At 42.9% G+C, this 17,055-nt stretch overlaps 1 protein-coding gene across 1 annotated transcript; it reads left to right on the top strand.

The window, feature by feature from the left end:
- The first annotated feature begins 630 nt into the window (after positions 1–630).
- Positions 631–12,233, top strand: MTHFD2 (methylenetetrahydrofolate dehydrogenase (NADP+ dependent) 2, methenyltetrahydrofolate cyclohydrolase). Its single transcript, XM_021699207.2, has 8 exons — positions 631–731; positions 6,006–6,190; positions 7,540–7,662; positions 8,076–8,228; positions 8,686–8,793; positions 10,022–10,114; positions 10,519–10,644; positions 12,038–12,233. Exons 1-8 carry the CDS (start codon positions 631–633, stop codon positions 12,199–12,201), a joined length of 1,053 nt encoding a protein of 350 aa, XP_021554882.1. The 3' UTR covers positions 12,202–12,233.
- Positions 12,234–17,055: the final 4,822 nt, after the last annotated feature.

The following is a 17,055-nucleotide window of genomic DNA, read 5'->3' as shown; positions in this document are numbered from 1 at the left end:
AGTTGTTTTGACATCCATTGATGATCCGTTTTTCCTATGATTTCGTCAAATAGTTTCTTTCTAACTCCATCATTCTTCTATTTGCCTATCTTTTTATCCACTTTTTAAAAAAAGATTTATTTATTTATTTGAGAGAGTGAGAATGAGAGAGGGTACATGAGAGGGGGGAGGGTCAGAGGGAGAAGCAGGCTCCTCGCTGAGCAGGGAGCCCGATGCGGGACTCGATCCCGGGACTCCAGGATCATGACCTGAGCTGAAGGCAGTCGTCCAACCAACTGAGCCACCCAGGCGCCCTTTTTATCCACTTTTTATGCTGCCTGGCACACAGTAGGCGCTCAGGCATTTCTTCAAGCAATGAATGAACAAACTCTCACTCGTGCTGGCCGGGCCTCCGTGACACCCGCTGCGTCGGGCAGGGGCTTGCCTTTCTCGGCCAATCTCTGCAGGCTACCGGGGCTTCCGAGCCTTCTAGGGCTCCCCTGCTGGCTCTTCTTGCTCCAATCACAAGCAGGGCTTTGCTGGGAAGTGGCCAATGGGTGCGGGTGGGAGGCGGGGCCTGCCACGCGGCCGCGGTATAACTGCACGGCCCGCGCGCGCGTTTCTCTCCTGGCGCGGACCTTGGCGCGGGTGATGGCTGCTGTTTCCGTCGTGTCCACGTTGGCCACCCGGCTGCTCCGGCCCGCGCAGAGCTGCCGCCTCCGTCATCGCCCCTTCCACGTCTCGGTAGTTCGGTAAGAGGGTCCGGGAGCTGGGTCAGCGCCGAAAGCCGAGGGGAACCGAGGGTGGGGGGCCGCCCGGGCTCCGAAGGGGCGCCGAGGGACGTTCTACCGAGCATCTCTGTCCCGGGCGGTGATGGGGCGACGTGGCAGCCGAGCGCGGCCGCAGTCTGCGACCTGAGCGCTCGCTCCGTGGGGCGGGCTGATGCCCGGAGCCCGCCTTTCAGAGGGAGCCGGTCTCTGCAGCCCCGGGGCGTCGCCCTCTCTCGGGGCCAGTCCGTAGGCGGGACGGGGCCCACGGTGCAGAGCGAAGGTGCAGGCGGGCTCTGGGGCGCCCGGATTTACGCGGGACCGTACGGAGGTTACCGGCCAGAACCTGCCGGCCGCCCTTGGCGGTGTTGCCGAGCCGCTTGGCCAAGCAGAGCATACGCTTCGGCGAGCGCCGGGAAGGACTCTGAATGAGCAGCCTTCAGCGCGCGTCGGGATCCTAGCGGCAGAGGAGGTTGGTGCAGTCTGATGAAATCCCAGAGCCGGCTTGCTCGCCGGGTACCCGCTCTTCCCTCCTCCTTCGGGAGGTGGATGTGGCTCCCGCAGCTCTCCAAGCTGCCCCTTCCCCTGCCAAGAGAATAAATGTGCTGGGGTCACCAGAGCTTTGATGCGGTCCACCCGGAGCTAGTCACTGCCAGGCTGGTAAATTGAAGGGAAAAAAACCCGAGAGGAGGAGAGAAGAGCTCTGTTTGCCTTTTCTTAGGGAGGTAATGGGTTTTTCCTGATCTTTCTAGACTTCAAACTCCCATTCTTAAGCCTAGGTTGAAGAGTCTGCTGGGGGGCCTGTGCTTTCTCTCCCTAAATCTGCGCACTCCTTCGCCCATCTTTAGAGTCTGCGTTGCCAGCGAGTTGAGCCCTGTTATAGCAGCCCCTTCTTTCATCTTGGCACTTGGCTAGGCTGTGTGAATTCAGGGATGATCATAAGTCCTCTTTCCTAGTCGAACTCCCTTACCTGTCAAGGGGCAGAACACGTGTGTACTTTCCACTCAGTGTAAAAAAAAATGTTAGAAACATTGCCAAGATGCTGTCGTAGCACAGAATGAGGATTAATGCGTTCTTGAAAGAAGACCCGGGACACTCAGGGCTTTTCTTGTTCTGACCCTGACCTGCCTTTCAGCCCCATCCCTCATTACTGTCTGTTCTCTTTCCCGCTGCTCCCTTCCTGAGTTCTGGCCACGTGTGCCTGTGGCTTTCCTGATTGAAGAGATTTGTAAAGATCCTCTAATTCATCACCTAGAAAACTGGACCAGTTTGTTCACTCTCCAGTAACAGATGCCCTCCTTTCACTAACGTTTCTGAATGAACAAGTAGACTTCCATATCTCTGAAAGCAATACTATGGTATTTATGGTTTCCTTGTATTGCTTTGATCACTGCTGGCTAGTAAATGTAAAACAATATCTTTTATGAGTCTGCATGAATTCCTTTTGAGGGGGGAGGGTTTCAGGAACATAAACTCGTGGTTGGAGAGAGAGTACTATAGTAGACTGGGGTATAGGGGAAAATGGACTTTGGAGGCAGAGGTTTGTGTTTGAATCTTGTTTCTACTGTCCTCACTTTCCCCTTCTGTAGTATAACAGTATACTATTATACTATTATAGTATAATAATAGTATAATAGTATTATAGTTAGTATAATAACCCCAAGGTAAATGAGAGTAATGTATGTAAAACTCATAGCAAAATACCTAGTGTTTAATAGATGTTAGTTCCATCCCCCTTTGTATGTAATTAATTAGTAGACAACCGAACCCTTTCCAGAATAACCTGATCATAAACTGTAAAATGCACCTGATAATTGTTTTTATGGAAAATTATAGTGTTGTACGCTATTGAATTAGGAAAGTGAAGATGCTACTGAGCTGGATTTTGAATTTTATTTGAACAGTCCTTGTGACTTTTTTCATCTGTTCACTCATTTTATTTTATTCTCATTCGTAATTTTAACCCATTATTAAACACATCTGTGAAAAGCATTTAATTCCTACATAAGTGTTAGCTAATATAGTTAATACATTTTGGATTCCCTGTGGGACTGAGCTGAGCCTCTATTTCTGTTTCTTTTGAGGTAGCAGTTACTTTATCTGCCCTTTGGCAAAAGAGATGATGGGAAATGAGGTAATGACTCACTGGCAGGACTGTTTCACATTTTGCAGAGTTGTATATGCAGAGGAGGGCTAAAACAGCTGATATTACAGAAGATACTCATTGTGTTGTTGCTTTGTTTTTGGTTCTAGTTGCTCTTTGACAGTTTTTTTTAAAGCTAATTGGCGTAACATCCAGAACCTGCCTTTGGGACTTGGAACACTGGGTTCTCCCAGAACCCTCTGTTTTTAACTGTAGTAGATTAGTCTTAGCCCAAATGTGCTGCTACCATTTTGTCTAAGTTCATGGCTTTCAATTTCTTAAAAAATATTTTATTTATTTATTTGAGAGAGTCAGAGAGTGTGGGGTGGGGTGGAGGAGGAGCAGAGGGAGAGAGACAAGGGCGGAGCCTGACAGGGCCCTGCACACAACCCTGAGATCCCAACCTGAGCTTAATTCACTAGCCACCTCAAAAGGAACTTTTTAAGGAAATGTGATTTAAGACTTTACTGAATATTTATATGTGTGTATATATGTTTACACACATATCCTTATGAGTAAGTAAATATATATGTTATATATTAAGGATATGCGGCGTGTGTGTTTGTAAATCTAACCAACGGAAGAGAGTAAGAAATTAATTTTTATTGAATATATATGCCTTGCACTTTATATATGTTATTTCATTCATTATAAATCATTGTCATAAGCTCTTTTAAAGTAATCTTTCATTCTACAGCATTGCAGGGTTGGGAATATATTTCTGTACTGGGGCTATTTCCCAGGAGTGTTGCCAGAGGTGTTTGTGTCCAAAGCCCTTTGAATGAAGTCCCCTTCAACTCTAGTTTTAAAATTGATTTGTGAATGTTAACATGTTTTCAGTTCCTTAATATACCATGGGTGTATGTGAAATGCTATTATATATTTTGTGCTATGCTGGTATCATTACATAAAATTTGGGTGAAAGTGCTGTTTGCTATAAAATTTTATCTTTTTAAAGCTCCCAAGATACAAATACAAATTAATATAAAGTTTAGATATAAAATTACTGCTTTATATATAAGACATTTCAATCTGGTTTAAAGTAGGTGTTTAATCTTAATGGAAAAGAAGCATGGAAGGTTTAAAGACTGTTGAAGCTTTAAAATTCCATTTTAGGGGTGCCTGGGTGGCCCAGTCGTTGTGTCTGCCTTTGGCTCAGGTCATGATCCCAGAGTCCTGGGATTGAGCCCCGCGTCAGGCTCCCTGCTCGGCGGGGAGCCTGCTTCTCCCTCTCCTGCTCCCCGTGCTTGTGTTCCCTCTCTCGCTGTCTCTCTGTGTCAAATAAATAAATAAAATCTTTAAAAAAGATAAAATAAAATTTCATTTTAATTAACAGTGGTCTTAAGAATGAATGATACCTGGCTGGCTTAGTTGGTGGAGCGTCCGACTCTTAATCTCGGGTTTCTAAATTCAAGCCCCATGTTGGGCGTAGAGATTACTTAAAAATAAAATCTAAAAAAAAAAAGAATGAATCATATCTGACCATACAGGATATCGAGTACCTTGGTGTTATCCCTGAGAATTAAATATGTGCTATTAGGGGAAACTTTTTCAATATTTCAGACAACTGTGTGTTTCATTGGTCTTGAGATTGAAGCATTCTTTGTGATACTGAAGACAGAAAGGAAACAAAAGGGGAAGACTTATTTCCACTAGACCTTTATGCTAAAAGAGCAGTTGCTCATCCTACATTAAGTATTGGGAACTTTATTATAAGGCCATGTATGGAAATAAGAAAACCAGGAATCTTCCACATTAGAACCCAGGAAGAGTTGCATAAACAGTTCTTATTGGGAAGAAGTGGTCTTTCAGAGATCGGAACATGGTTTTGGGAACTGGAGGTTCTTCCAGACCCTGAGTTTTCTCGTTGCCCCATCAGTAGCAGTTTCTGCATCTCTTGCTCTGTCCTACCATGACTGTGACTTCTATTCTCTCTGTCTCTACTTTTTTTCTATGTCTGTCTTCAGCTCCTCCCACCAACAGGTCCTCTGTGGTTCTAGTGTGTGAATGTGTTTCAGGGAGAAGCTCTTACCAGGCTAGTTTACCACTGCTCCTGTTGCTCTGAGCTTGTGCACCAACTGGACCGCTGGCTGGCCTAGAAATTGTCCTTGGTGTCCGATAGCCATTCCTGATCTGTCAGCTGTGGGTGGGCCACTGGGGTCCCGGGGTAGAGCACACTGCCACCCATGGCATGGAACCTCCTTATTCTTACTGGGAAAGTCTTCTCCAGGAAGGGCTGTGGGGAGCAGTGGTAATTTTGAGGTTTGATCTGTCCAGAACATTGTCTATTCGTTTAATTGCATAACATAATTTATATATTTGAAAGCATCATAGAAATTAAAAGCCAGGGGCGCCTGGGTGGCTCAGTCGGTGAAGCGGATGCCTTCGGCTCAGGTCATGATCCCAGAGTCCTGGGATCGAGTCCCGTATCGGGCTCCCTGCTCAGTAGGAGGCCTGCTTCTCCCTTCCCACTCCCCCTGCTTGTGTTCACTCTCTCGCTGTCTTTCTCTCTATCAAATAAATAAATAAATAAAATCTTTAAAAAAAAAAAAGAAATTAAAAGCCAATTGACTTAACTGGGAAATGGTTTGAAACACATGGCTGGATGCTAATAACTTAGGCAAAACACAAACTACAAAATGGTATATAAGCATATAGGAAACACTAACCTCATAGTGGTGACGGGTCAAATAAAACAATGCAAATTAAAACAGTGGAAAGCTTTTTTTGGGGGGGGGAGGGGTCTATCAATGTGTCACTGATCAGGGGTCCAGATGGTGTAGCGGTAAGAACCTGGACTCTGGATTCAGACTGAGCTGGGTATGAGGGCCAGCTTTGCCAAGTACTAGCTGTCACTCACTTAACCTCTCCAAGCTTCAGGGTAATGATAGTATTTCAGTCAACGTTATCCCCAAACATGTAGCTGTACACAGATTTACCACTCTGAAACTGCCCTTCAGATTTCTGTTGTCCCTCAGCTTAGGCACCGTGTGTTTTAATCTACTCTTTAAGTTTGGCGTGTTTAATAAGCTTTTTTTTTTTTTTTTGGAGTCTGATCTTTACTTTTCACAAAAATTTAAGCTATTTGGTTTTGTGACTGTTGTTGCCTTCTGCAGAAATGAAGCCGTTGTCATTTCTGGAAGGAAGCTGGCCCAGCAGATCAAGCGGGAAGTGTGGCAGGAGGTGGAAGAATGGGTGGCTTCGGGCAACAAGCGGCCGCACCTGAGTGTGGTTCTGGTGGGCGAGAATCCTGCAAGTCACTCCTACGTCCTCAACAAAACCCGGGCCGCTGCAGAAGTGGGTATGTGTCACTCGCAGACCCTGGCTGCCGTCAAATTGTGGCTTATCTGATGCAAACTCCATTGGCACTCATGAGTCTTTCTTCTGCTTAGAAGACTCAAGCAGAGGAGGCTGATGGGATTGAACTGTATCCAAAATGTGGTCATAAAGAAATTAGGCCTATCTGCTGGGGAGGCTTATAGACTAGGATGGAAGGAATATATTCTGAGGAATATATTCTTCTGGAATATAAGCTAAATTCTGTCTTTAGTCTTAACATTAGACAAGGGACCTTGACCACATTTTATATTTGTTTTCCTTGACAGACATGAGAGTCTGGCTGAGATGTTTGAGCATTTGGTTGAGGAGGCCTCAGTGATGTGACCTAGAACACAGTCCTAGGTTTGAAGGAAATGACTGACTTCTGGGAAATAGCTTTTGGCTTCTCTACCAACTGGGTCCACAGCCAATTGAATCATGCAGTGGGGAGCAACTGGGTGACTCAGTTAGTTAAGTGGCCGACTCTTGATTTCAGCTCAGGTCATGGTCTCAGGGTCCTGGGATTGAGCCCCACATCAGGCTCCGCACTCAGCGGGGAGTCTGCTTGAGGATTTTCTCTCTCTCTCCCTCTGCCCCTCCCCCTGCTCGCATGCTCTCTCTCTTTAAAATAAATAAAAATAAATCTTAAAAAAAAATTACGCAGTGGTTAGAGTTTGGAATGCAAAAGCTGAGGGTCTGGGTGATGGGAGGTTCGTGTTCGAGGTCTCGCTGTACCACAGACTCTGTGTGACGGTAGACCTCGGGTGGGTGGGCTTGGCTCTGCCTCTTCCTGCTCCCCTGTGGGTCGGTGGTATGAGACCTGGGTGCCCTTCCTTCTGAAAGGCTGTGAAAACCACTGGGGTGGTTGGGCCATTGACTGGGCCATGAGTCCTTGGTATCACGGGATTGAGGCCTCCTGCCCTTTTCTTTGAAAAATCTTTAGAAACTCTAGAAAATGGCAAGCTATGGCTTTTTAAGACACTGGGAGGAAGCACAGTGCAGTGGAAAGAACATGGACTCCAGAACTGGAAGGACTGCCTTCATCACTAGATGGCTTGTGTTTCAATTTTGCTGAGCCTCTGCCTCCTTTTCTGTAAATTGAAGCTCATGAGGATAGTGTAGAATAATGTAGATAATTGTTGAGCCAGCGTTCTCTAGAGTGTATATTTGTGAAGTTAATTTTTTAGGTGCCTTGGGAACTGACTGGGGCTTTTTAGCTACCAGGGTTGGGTGTGATAAAGAACCTCTATGTTAGAATACCATGGCAGGCAACATAGCGTTGCTCATTAAATGCCTCGATATTTTTTTTTTAACCTTGGAATTTTCTTATAGGAATCAACAGTGAGACAATTGTGAAACCAGCTTCAATTTCAGAGGAAGAACTGTTGAATTTAATCAATAAACTAAATAATGATGATAATGTAGATGGCCTCCTTGTTCAGCTGCCTCTTCCAGGTGAGTTTTGGACTCTATCACTTAGAATGATTTCTGAGGAGTAGAGGATTCTTAGCTACTTTATACACCTGGCCCCTCGTGGATCTGACTTAAAGGGGAGGTAAACTCGAGAGAGTGAATATTTTACTAAGTATGCACCGACCTACTCAGAATACCAATTACTCCTTGACTCGGAATTGAGATCTTGATACAAAATGGCAGTGGAGGGAAGCAGCTGTACAAGAGGATACTGCCTTTGATGCTGGCATTTGGCTTTGCTTGGTGTGTGTTCCTTCTGTGCAGACCAAGAAGTCAATCATGGAGGCCTGTCGTGGAAGGGGAATGGGTTTGCGCGATAAACCAGCTAAGCTGGAGTCAGGCGGTGCCAACTAGGTGACAGTGACCTCAGGCCGCTGCTCTGATCTCTCTTTCAGAGCACATCGATGAGCGAAAGATCTGCAACGCTGTTTCCCCAGACAAGGATGTTGATGGCTTTCATGTCATTAACGTAGGGCGAATGTGTCTGGACCAGTACTCCATGTTACCGGCTACCCCGTGGGGTGTCTGGGAAATAATTAAGCGAACTGGTAGGTATATCCCATAGTCATACAACTATGTATGTGTTAGGATCATGAAACCAGTACTCGCCAGTGGTAACAGTGCCTACAGTTGCAGAGTGGACACTTGGGCCCCACGTCCTCCAGTCCTGCTCCCAGAGCCTGCCTCTCCCTGTGGTTGCCTCTATTGACTTTGTTGCTACTTAATCCAGAAGCCTCCGCAAAGGAAACATAAGGTTTCATTGGGTTGATAGTACACACTCATATAGTATTTTGTAGCTTCCAGGGTGCTTTCTCTCATGTTCTTTTAGTCTTCAGGATGTGTAGCAAGTGATGCGCCCCCTTGACTGTTGAGGCAACAAGCTTAGTAACTCCCTTCCTTATCACAGTTAGATTCATGTCCTAGGCCCTCTGTCTGCCTTCTTTGGTGCTCCTTCTAGCATAGTCTGGTACTCCTTTTCATGTAAATATATATATTTCTTCATAGGCATTCCAACCCTAGGGAAGAATGTGGTTGTGGCTGGGAGGTCAAAAAATGTTGGAATGCCCATTGCCATGCTGCTCCACACAGATGGGGCGCACGAACGTCCTGGAGGTAAGGAAACGGCTTTCAGAGGAGTGTTCCCTGCTCCCTTATGTGCGAAACTCTGCAGGGTGTCCTGTGTTTGTTAAACTTTGTATTTGTATTTGTTGTAATTTTGTTAGCAGATATTTGGGGAGTAATCTTTGTAGGAGAAGCTGAACTCCTCCTGTCACCTGAGACTATTTATATTCATTTATTAGGGAACTAGTACAGAAATGGATATGCCTCAGAAATATATTTGAGTTTGAATGTAAGCATGGTTGTAGGCAATTAGACATTTTCAGTTATGGCTTTGATAGTTTGAACTAAGAAACAGTTCATAGTATCCCATTCTGTGTCACTTGATAGAAAAAAAAATTTAAACCTTGAATAATTCTAGTGATATTTTGCTTAGGAAAGGTAAGATTCTTGAAAGGCTGCCAAATAGGATAAGGAATAAATTTAATTTTAAATGATTCCAAAGGGTGGAGCTAGGATGAGGGGATAAAAGTTATAAGAAACTGGGTATTTACCCAAAGAATACAAACATAATGACCCAAAGAGGCACTTGCACCCCAATGTCCACAGTAGCCAAACTCTGGAAAGAGCCCAAATGTCCATTGACAAATGAATGGATAAAGAAGAGGTGGTATATATATACAATGGAATATTACTCAGCCGTCAAAAAAGAGATCTTACCATTTGCAACCATGTGGATGGAACTAGAAGGTATTATACTAAGTGAAATAAGTCAGTCAGAGAAAGACAATTATCTTAAGAGTTCACTCATGTGGAATTTAAGAAACAAAACAGGATCTTAGGGAAAGGGAGGGAAAAATAAAATATGAAATCAGAGAGGGAAACAAACCATAAGAGACTCTTAACTACAGAAAACAAACGGAGGGTTCCTGGAAGGGAGGTGGGTGGGGGGATGGGGTGACTGGGTGATGGGCATTAAGGAGGGCACTTGATGGAATGAGCACTGGGTGTTATATGTAAGTGATGAATCACTGAACTCTACTTCTGAAACTAATAATATACTCTATGTTAATTAATTGAATTTAGATTTAAAAAAATAAAAGAAACTAGGTATTAATTGCTCAAAAGTAACTGGTACTTAGCTGTCCAGAAAATATGGTACACGAATTAAGTCAATTACTGCTTCAGAGTTGGTGAATTTCTAAAATGGGTTGCCTAGTCGAGACCTAATCCAATCTCAGCTTTGATTCAGAAATCAAGACGTGTATTTTTTAATTCCTAGGTGACGCCACTGTGACAATATCTCATCGATACACCCCCAAAGAGCAACTGAAGAAGCACACGGTTCTTGCAGACATTGTGGTCTCTGCTGCAGGTAGGACCCCAGGGAGGGGAGGGAAGGGCCTCACCTCAGAAGGGTGAAGACAGACCTCTTATCTTAGAATTTGCCTGCCTCTGTGCCACCCCATTCACCATTCTCCTAGCCGTGATATTGTATGCGGCCCATAGAGATGAGGCAAGAACGGTGCATGCGGCCTTGGTTTCTGGCCTTCCAATCTTGACTTGATGGGTGAATGTTGCTTCAAAAACCTCTGAATATGTCTGTTTACTGTATGGAGTTTCAGTCGTTTCTTGGCTAATGGTTTTTACAGGTTTTCATCAAACAAGCTAATTAGTTCTTCCAGGTCTCTTAAAATTGAAATCAGATAAGACTCTGACAAGTAGAATCTTCCTTTCATGACTAGTGATCATTCCTCTCATTCCTCTCTCCGTTTGCAGGCATTCCAAATCTGATCACAGCAGATATGATCAAGGAGGGAGCTGCAGTCATCGATGTGGGAATAAATAGAGTTCAAGATCCCATCACTGCTAAACCCAAGTTAGTTGGAGATGTGGACTTTGAAGGTAAATGGTATAATTTTCTTAAAATATAAAATCAGTAAATACTACCTTTAATGGACATTTAGGACAGATCATTTACTTTCAACTTACGTTACTCTGGGAGCACCTGGCTGGCTCAGTCCGTGGAGCATGTGACTCTTGATCTCAGGGTTGTGTGTTGGGGGTAGAAATTACTTTAAAAAAAAAAAGCAAAAATAAAACCATCTTATGTTACTCTGGTAATTCAAAATGCATTCCACATGAATTAAGAGAAATTTAAATTATAGTCATTCTAGAACCATTTTAATTGTTTATATCATAAAATTATGGGGACCGGGTATAAACTTTTCAGGGAGGTGTTTGTTCTTTCCTTAGGGTTACTTCATAATTAAAACGACTTCATCACTTTTAACATGTCTAAAAATTTAATGAGTTGACTTTCCGAAACCATTGAGTCTCCTAGAAGGTGTTACAGATTTATCATTTTCATGTTGAGGGATCACAGACCTGGAATGTTAAAAATGGTCCAGGAAAGAGCCACCTTCCTGGATTTTGAAATATACTAGTAGATTTCTCCTTTCAGTTCTTAAGTTATCATGTTTATCTCAATTTTGGGCTGGTAAACCTATTTCTAGTTTTCTATTTCTTTTTTTTAAAGATTTTATTTATTTATTTGACAGAGAGAGAGACAGCGAGAGCAGGAACACAAGCAGGGGGAGTGGGAGAGGGAGAAGCAGGCTTCCTGCTGAGCAGGGAGCCTGATGCGGGGCTTGATCCCCGGACCCTGGGATCATGACCTGAGCCGAAGGCAGACGCTTAACGACTGAGCCACCCAGGCGCCCCTTTCTAGTTTTCTATTTCTAATAAAGCAATCAGACACAAGCCTAGGTATCTAAGTATTTTTCCTTTAAGATTGGGTTAGAAAAAATCTTACTTCTCACTTTCCAGAAAATTACTTGGCTTTGGTGCTTTGGGCAAACAGTATAGTTAAATAAATATAATCAATAAATAGTAAATAAAAGTAAGAAAATGTTGTAGGCAGGTATTAATTGGTAATATATTAATATTAATAATATAATAAATATAGTTATACCTCACATAGAGTTAACCCATTGAGGTGTTTCTTTTCAAACTGATTTAATATGGAGGAAAAGTACGGATGGTAAGTTACAGGTTATTTAGATGTATAAATATTCATTGAACAACTCGTATTACATGCATGTTCTTTTTTTAGTATGTTCAAAAGCCTTTACCCCTGAGTAATGTAGATAGGACTTTTTTTTTTTTTTAATGAGTTTGAGGCTTACGAAGGTGCTTATATATATTACTTTTTCTTTGACTGCTTCCACGGCACATTAAGATGCATATATTTCCTTTGCCATAATTAAGGCAGTCTACCCATCCTGTTTCTATGTAGGAGTCAAAAAGAAAGCCGGTTACATCACTCCAGTCCCTGGGGGTGTTGGTCCCATGACAGTGGCAATGCTGATGAAGAATACCATTATTGCCGCAAAAAAGGTGCTGAGGCTTGAAGAGCGGGAAGTATTGAAGCCTAAGGAGCGTGGAGTAGCAACCAATTAACTGTTGTGTCTTCTGTCACGAACACCACTCCAAGCCGGTCAGAGAGGCGAAACAGGCCAATAGAAATGCAATATTTTTTATTTATTTTACTGAAATGGTTTAAAATGATGCTTTTTGTATTTATTGAAAGCAGAAATGGCGGGGGGCTGCCGGTGCGCATGGCTCTGCCGTGCCTCCTGCTGGGTCGTGGGAGCCGGCCAAGGGAAGCCGTTCACCTGGTGATGAACGTGGAGGACATCGTCCCATTGAGAGCGGGGGCTTAACTGGGTCAAGCCACTTCAGTTAAAATCTGCCTTTTCTAGGATTGCATTTCCTAAGTGCTATTTCAATAAGAGTTGATACTCACTTTAGGTTCCAAGCCTTTTGAGTTCAACTGGTCAAACCAAAGGAAAAATGTTGCTAGAGAAAATTAGGGAAAAAGTCAAAAGGAAGAAATGATAATTGAGTAGAAAAAAACATTACTGTAACTTACATTCCTATGGTATGTAAAACTAATTGTGAATGGTGTCCTGAGCTGTCATTCCGTGGCTTAGTCATTGGGAAAATATTTAGGGTAGTTCCGCATCAGTCCTCGTCCCACATGTATTATATTCACGAGGCTTTCCCATTTTCCTCTAGGATTGAAAGGCTTATTTTATTTTATAGATTATTTGTGTGTGTTGTCATATTTGGCTTTTCCTCTATCCTTAAACTTCACTGTTATATCTTTGTACTCTTGGGGGTGTCTGTATGGTTTCCTTGGGATATCTTGAAACCTATTTTTGAAAAACAAAACTTGGGCTTGATAATCATTAGGATTAGGGCAGCTTGTTTAAGTATGAACTTACTTCTCCACCAAAGACTTGTCAGCAGCTGCCTGCTTTTCTCAGATGTATTTGTTGACTTTCCCCAATGGGTTTTTGAGAACTTGAGTTCACATTGAATTTAATCAGACTTTCTGATTAAAAGGGTTTTTTTGTGTGTTTCACTTTTTTTTTTTTTTAATAAAATACTTCTGACTGGTGTGGAATGAGTTCTCCAAAATACTGTATCTTCCTGCTACTGTCCTGGTTGTGACCTAATCGTAGTTAATCTTTCTCATTAGATGTAACGGGTGTCAATATTCCTATATTTGGTAACACCTAATCCTGTGCCTTAAACAAACTGATACAAAGCGCAGTTGTGGAGAAACCAGTCTAGTCCTTTCAGTCTAATGTCCCAACAGGCTGTGCCAAGCTGGGAGCTTAATCTGTAAGATTCATTTAAGTGGTTAGGCTTATTCTGGTGTTTTCTAAACCATGCAGTTGGAATTTACACATTGTTAGCTTTACAAAGGACTTCTTGATGTGTCTGCTGACAACCCCCTCCCCCTTCAGGCGCCCCACTCTCTGTACAATTATTTTTTCAATGTCTGTGTTTGATTTTGACAGATTGGAAGGTATTTGCTGTGCATATTTTGAGGCTGGGATAGGCCCCTGTGTATTCTCTGTTCTCTTCCAGCGTGGAGTATTTTGGCTTCCAAGCAGACAGATCCTCCTGCTCCTGCTCCAGCCTGCTTCAGGTAGAAAGAAAGGAACAATGGGGAGCTGACTTCTCCTTGTTCTTCTGCCGCAGCCTTTATTCTTTGGATAGTTTCCTGGAGATGAAAGAGAATAGTTCGCTAGAGATGTTTTTGTAAGTGAGGGTTAGCTCATGTCCATATCCCATGTTTGCTGACTTGACCAAAATTACTAAACATGGAGCAAGATGAGCAGACAGGATTAAGTTTTATTGAATTACAGTTATAAGTGGAAAGAAATTCTGACCTAGAACATGGAGAAGTAACAATATGTCCACCTGTTAAAAGTTGTCAAAATTAAAATGTTCATGTATATACAAAATATAAATGACATATAAGGTGAAAATTACAGTGATCAATTTACAACAACAAAAAATTAACATTGTAGTTTCCAACTTGTTTCATTAATCAAGCACATTTACTCCAGAATCCATAACATTTCTACAGTTTAATTTGGACAAAGTGCTATTGGAAATCAGCCAAGTTTTAAAATTGAAATGTTAAGGGTTGATTGTTAGCTCTCCCAGGATTGGTGCAGCTGAAAATACAGAATTTATCCTTAAATTCAGGTGATGGTTCTGGGTGAGTGAGCAGTTAATGGGAGAGGTTTAGAGCTTTACCTCTTGGCAGTATCCCTTGGAAGGGAGCTCTGAGATTTAACTGAATAAACACTTAAAAGTTTTCTGGGGACCAGGCACTGTATGAAGCTCTGAGGATCGCAGATGCAATTAGCTGTCCTCATACCCAAAGTGTTAACGATCTAGTGTCATTTGTCTTTAAAAAATAGAAAAGGATGAAGAAAAAAAGCACCTGCTTTGGTCATCGTGAGTAAATGTAGTAACTAACCAAAGTGGTTTCCTCAAGATTCAAATCCATAGTTGTTTTGGAGAAAGTAAATGTCAGCTGCATTGTGGCTGTCAGGCACATAGTAGGTGTTAAACAAGCAAGGTTGGTGTTTGTTAAGTGGGGACTAAAGACATACTAAGTTTCATGAGGACAGGGTTTGCTTCTTATATTAATGAGTTATTAATCTACCCAACTTGTTTCCAATCATTCCTTTAAAGTACTAATCTAATACTGCAAAGTTATAATCTAATATTTTACATTAGCACTGCCTAACATGGAGTGGTCCTGTGGGTGGGAGTTTAACTTTGGGAGCAAGGTCATTGAAAACTTGTAGGCAGGATCTACCCAAGGGTAGAAAGAAGTCTTACTCTGAATGTGAAAAACCAGTGATATTAATTTAAAGGATCATTTTGTTGATGTAATGTGGTTGGAAGTTTCATTTTAACAAGAACAATTTTATTTTGAAAACATTTGCTCGCTCTCATGTGTTGGTTCTCTCATTAGCCGACTTTGGGAACTGGCTTTTCAGTCTGGAGAAGCTCCAGTCACACGTCTGTGCTGGCCCAGGGCCCACAGAGCATGCAGATGGCGCAACTTGCCATAGGAGCCTTAGAAAGCTGCCCGAGATGGGAAGAGAAGATAGGGCCTTTTACACATTTCTTACTATGTCAAGTTGCAAAACAAATTTTCCAGCTTTGGTCTACTGAAGTATGAGCATTTTAATGGTTTTTTTCAAGACCATCTAGATATTTTAAAATCTAAGCTTAAAAAAGAAATCTAACGGATATTTGTTTCAATAAAAATTTATTATTGCCCCCTTTATCTTAGCTATATTTTGGGAGGCAAGCATTGTTTTCATTTCAAGAAACATTGTAAGTTCTATCGTGGACTGCATTTTAAAATAAGGTATCATGTTTCTGTTGGTTTGCATAACTGCAGAAAGAAGGAGACAGCTTTGCATGTAAGTAGTACTTTTCATCCACAGATCAGTTTTCTATCAAGTGGAATGACTCCGTCTGTTTGGCAAATAAGGAAACTGGCTCAGAGAAGTTAGGGGTCTGGTCCAGACCTCACAGTGAAGATGCAACCATGTCCTCCCACAGTGAAGATGAAGCCCTGTCTGGGCACAGCTGCGTCCTAGAGGGTGGTCTCGCCGTCAGTTTCTCTTCCGTATCTGTCCACATCTATGAAGTCACAGTCTGACTCCATTTCTATCTTCACCTGTGGCACCATGAACACTGGGCTCTGTGAATAGTTGAAAGCAGGTGAAGCTGGACAGGAAATTTTGAAGTGCAATGTGATGCTAAATAAGAAAAAGAGGGAAGGGAGAGTGATTTATCTAGTAGTTAGTGTTTTCCACGCTATCCCCCAGAGGAGGGCTCTAAAGCAAGTAGTTTTGTCCTTGCTTATGAGCTCTTAACACGTCATGGCAATGAGCAACATCCTCTGCGCTTGGCCTTCAGCTGTGCTTGCTGAGCTAGTCTTGCCAGAAGTCTCAGCCTGGTCTTCACATTGCTGCTAAGGTGAACTTTCTGGATCACAGATCTGTCTGTGATTCCCACCATTCAAGAGAGAGAATCCAAGCTCCTTAGTGTGGCCAGACAGGGCCTTTTATGTTTGCACTTCTGATTACTTCTAGTTTGACTGCCCGTCCAGCCCAGCAGTCTTTGCTATTTTCAAATAGTATTTCAGGCGTGTTCCCACTGCCTGAAATGCCCTTCTTTTGTCTCTTTTCTTCTTTATTCTGTATACCTGGCAGGCTCCTATTTATCGTTCTTGGACTGTCCAGATAAGGCAGATCCCTCCCTTAGACACTGTCCTTTCTCTTACATGTGCCCCATTGATCTCGGCACACACTGCTGTATGTCTTTGTTGGCAGGCCTGTCTTTCTAGACCCCCAGGGATTACGCATCATGCCTGGTAGATCTCGGATGCTTAAACTAGATCATGTTGCTGAGCCTTTTCCTTCACTGAAATGGAATCCTGTTCAGTGGTCTCTGCTTCCACCTACTTACATAGAGTTGGTAAAACACCAGTGTAGCTGTCCCATGTTTGTATATGGAAATGCCCCATCCTGGTCCATATTTTCTCTCCACGGACTGAGATTGGGGCAATGAGAGGTTCAATTTGGTGTAGGCTACTTAAAAACGAAAAATCAGGATAGACTGCTTTTCTCCCAACACCTTTATATATAAAAATCCATGGCATTCATGTAATGGTGTAGGAACCCTGACTGGGGAGGTGGGATGAGAAAACAGGCAGGGATGTAGTTTGGACGCATGACCCTCCTGGGCTGGAGTGGCCTTGGGTCCGCTGCTTAGGGGGGCTTGTTACAGTGTTTCTCTTCTCATCCTGGCAAAATGGTAACAGCTTTGACTTCTAACTCAGACGATCTCGTGCATGTTTTCTAAAATCTCTTGGATGCGTGCATCTAAGTCTGCAGGTTTATCTGCCTGTAGACTTGGGATAGC

Source organism: Neomonachus schauinslandi, chromosome 10, assembly GCF_002201575.2.
Source record: "Neomonachus schauinslandi chromosome 10, ASM220157v2, whole genome shotgun sequence".
Taxonomy (NCBI): domain Eukaryota; kingdom Metazoa; phylum Chordata; class Mammalia; order Carnivora; family Phocidae; genus Neomonachus; species Neomonachus schauinslandi.
This window is presented reverse-complemented; position numbering and strand designations above follow the sequence as displayed.

Coding starts and splice junctions, on each gene's coding strand:
- MTHFD2 (XM_021699207.2), top strand. CDS start 631: ATGGCTGCTGTTTCCGTCGTGTCCACGTTGGCCACCCGGCTGCTCCGG. Junction 10,115..10,518: donor CATTGTGGTCTCTGCTGCAG/GTAGGACCCCAG, acceptor CTCCGTTTGCAG/GCATTCCAAATCTGATCACA. Junction 10,645..12,037: donor TGGAGATGTGGACTTTGAAG/GTAAATGGTATA, acceptor GTTTCTATGTAG/GAGTCAAAAAGAAAGCCGGT.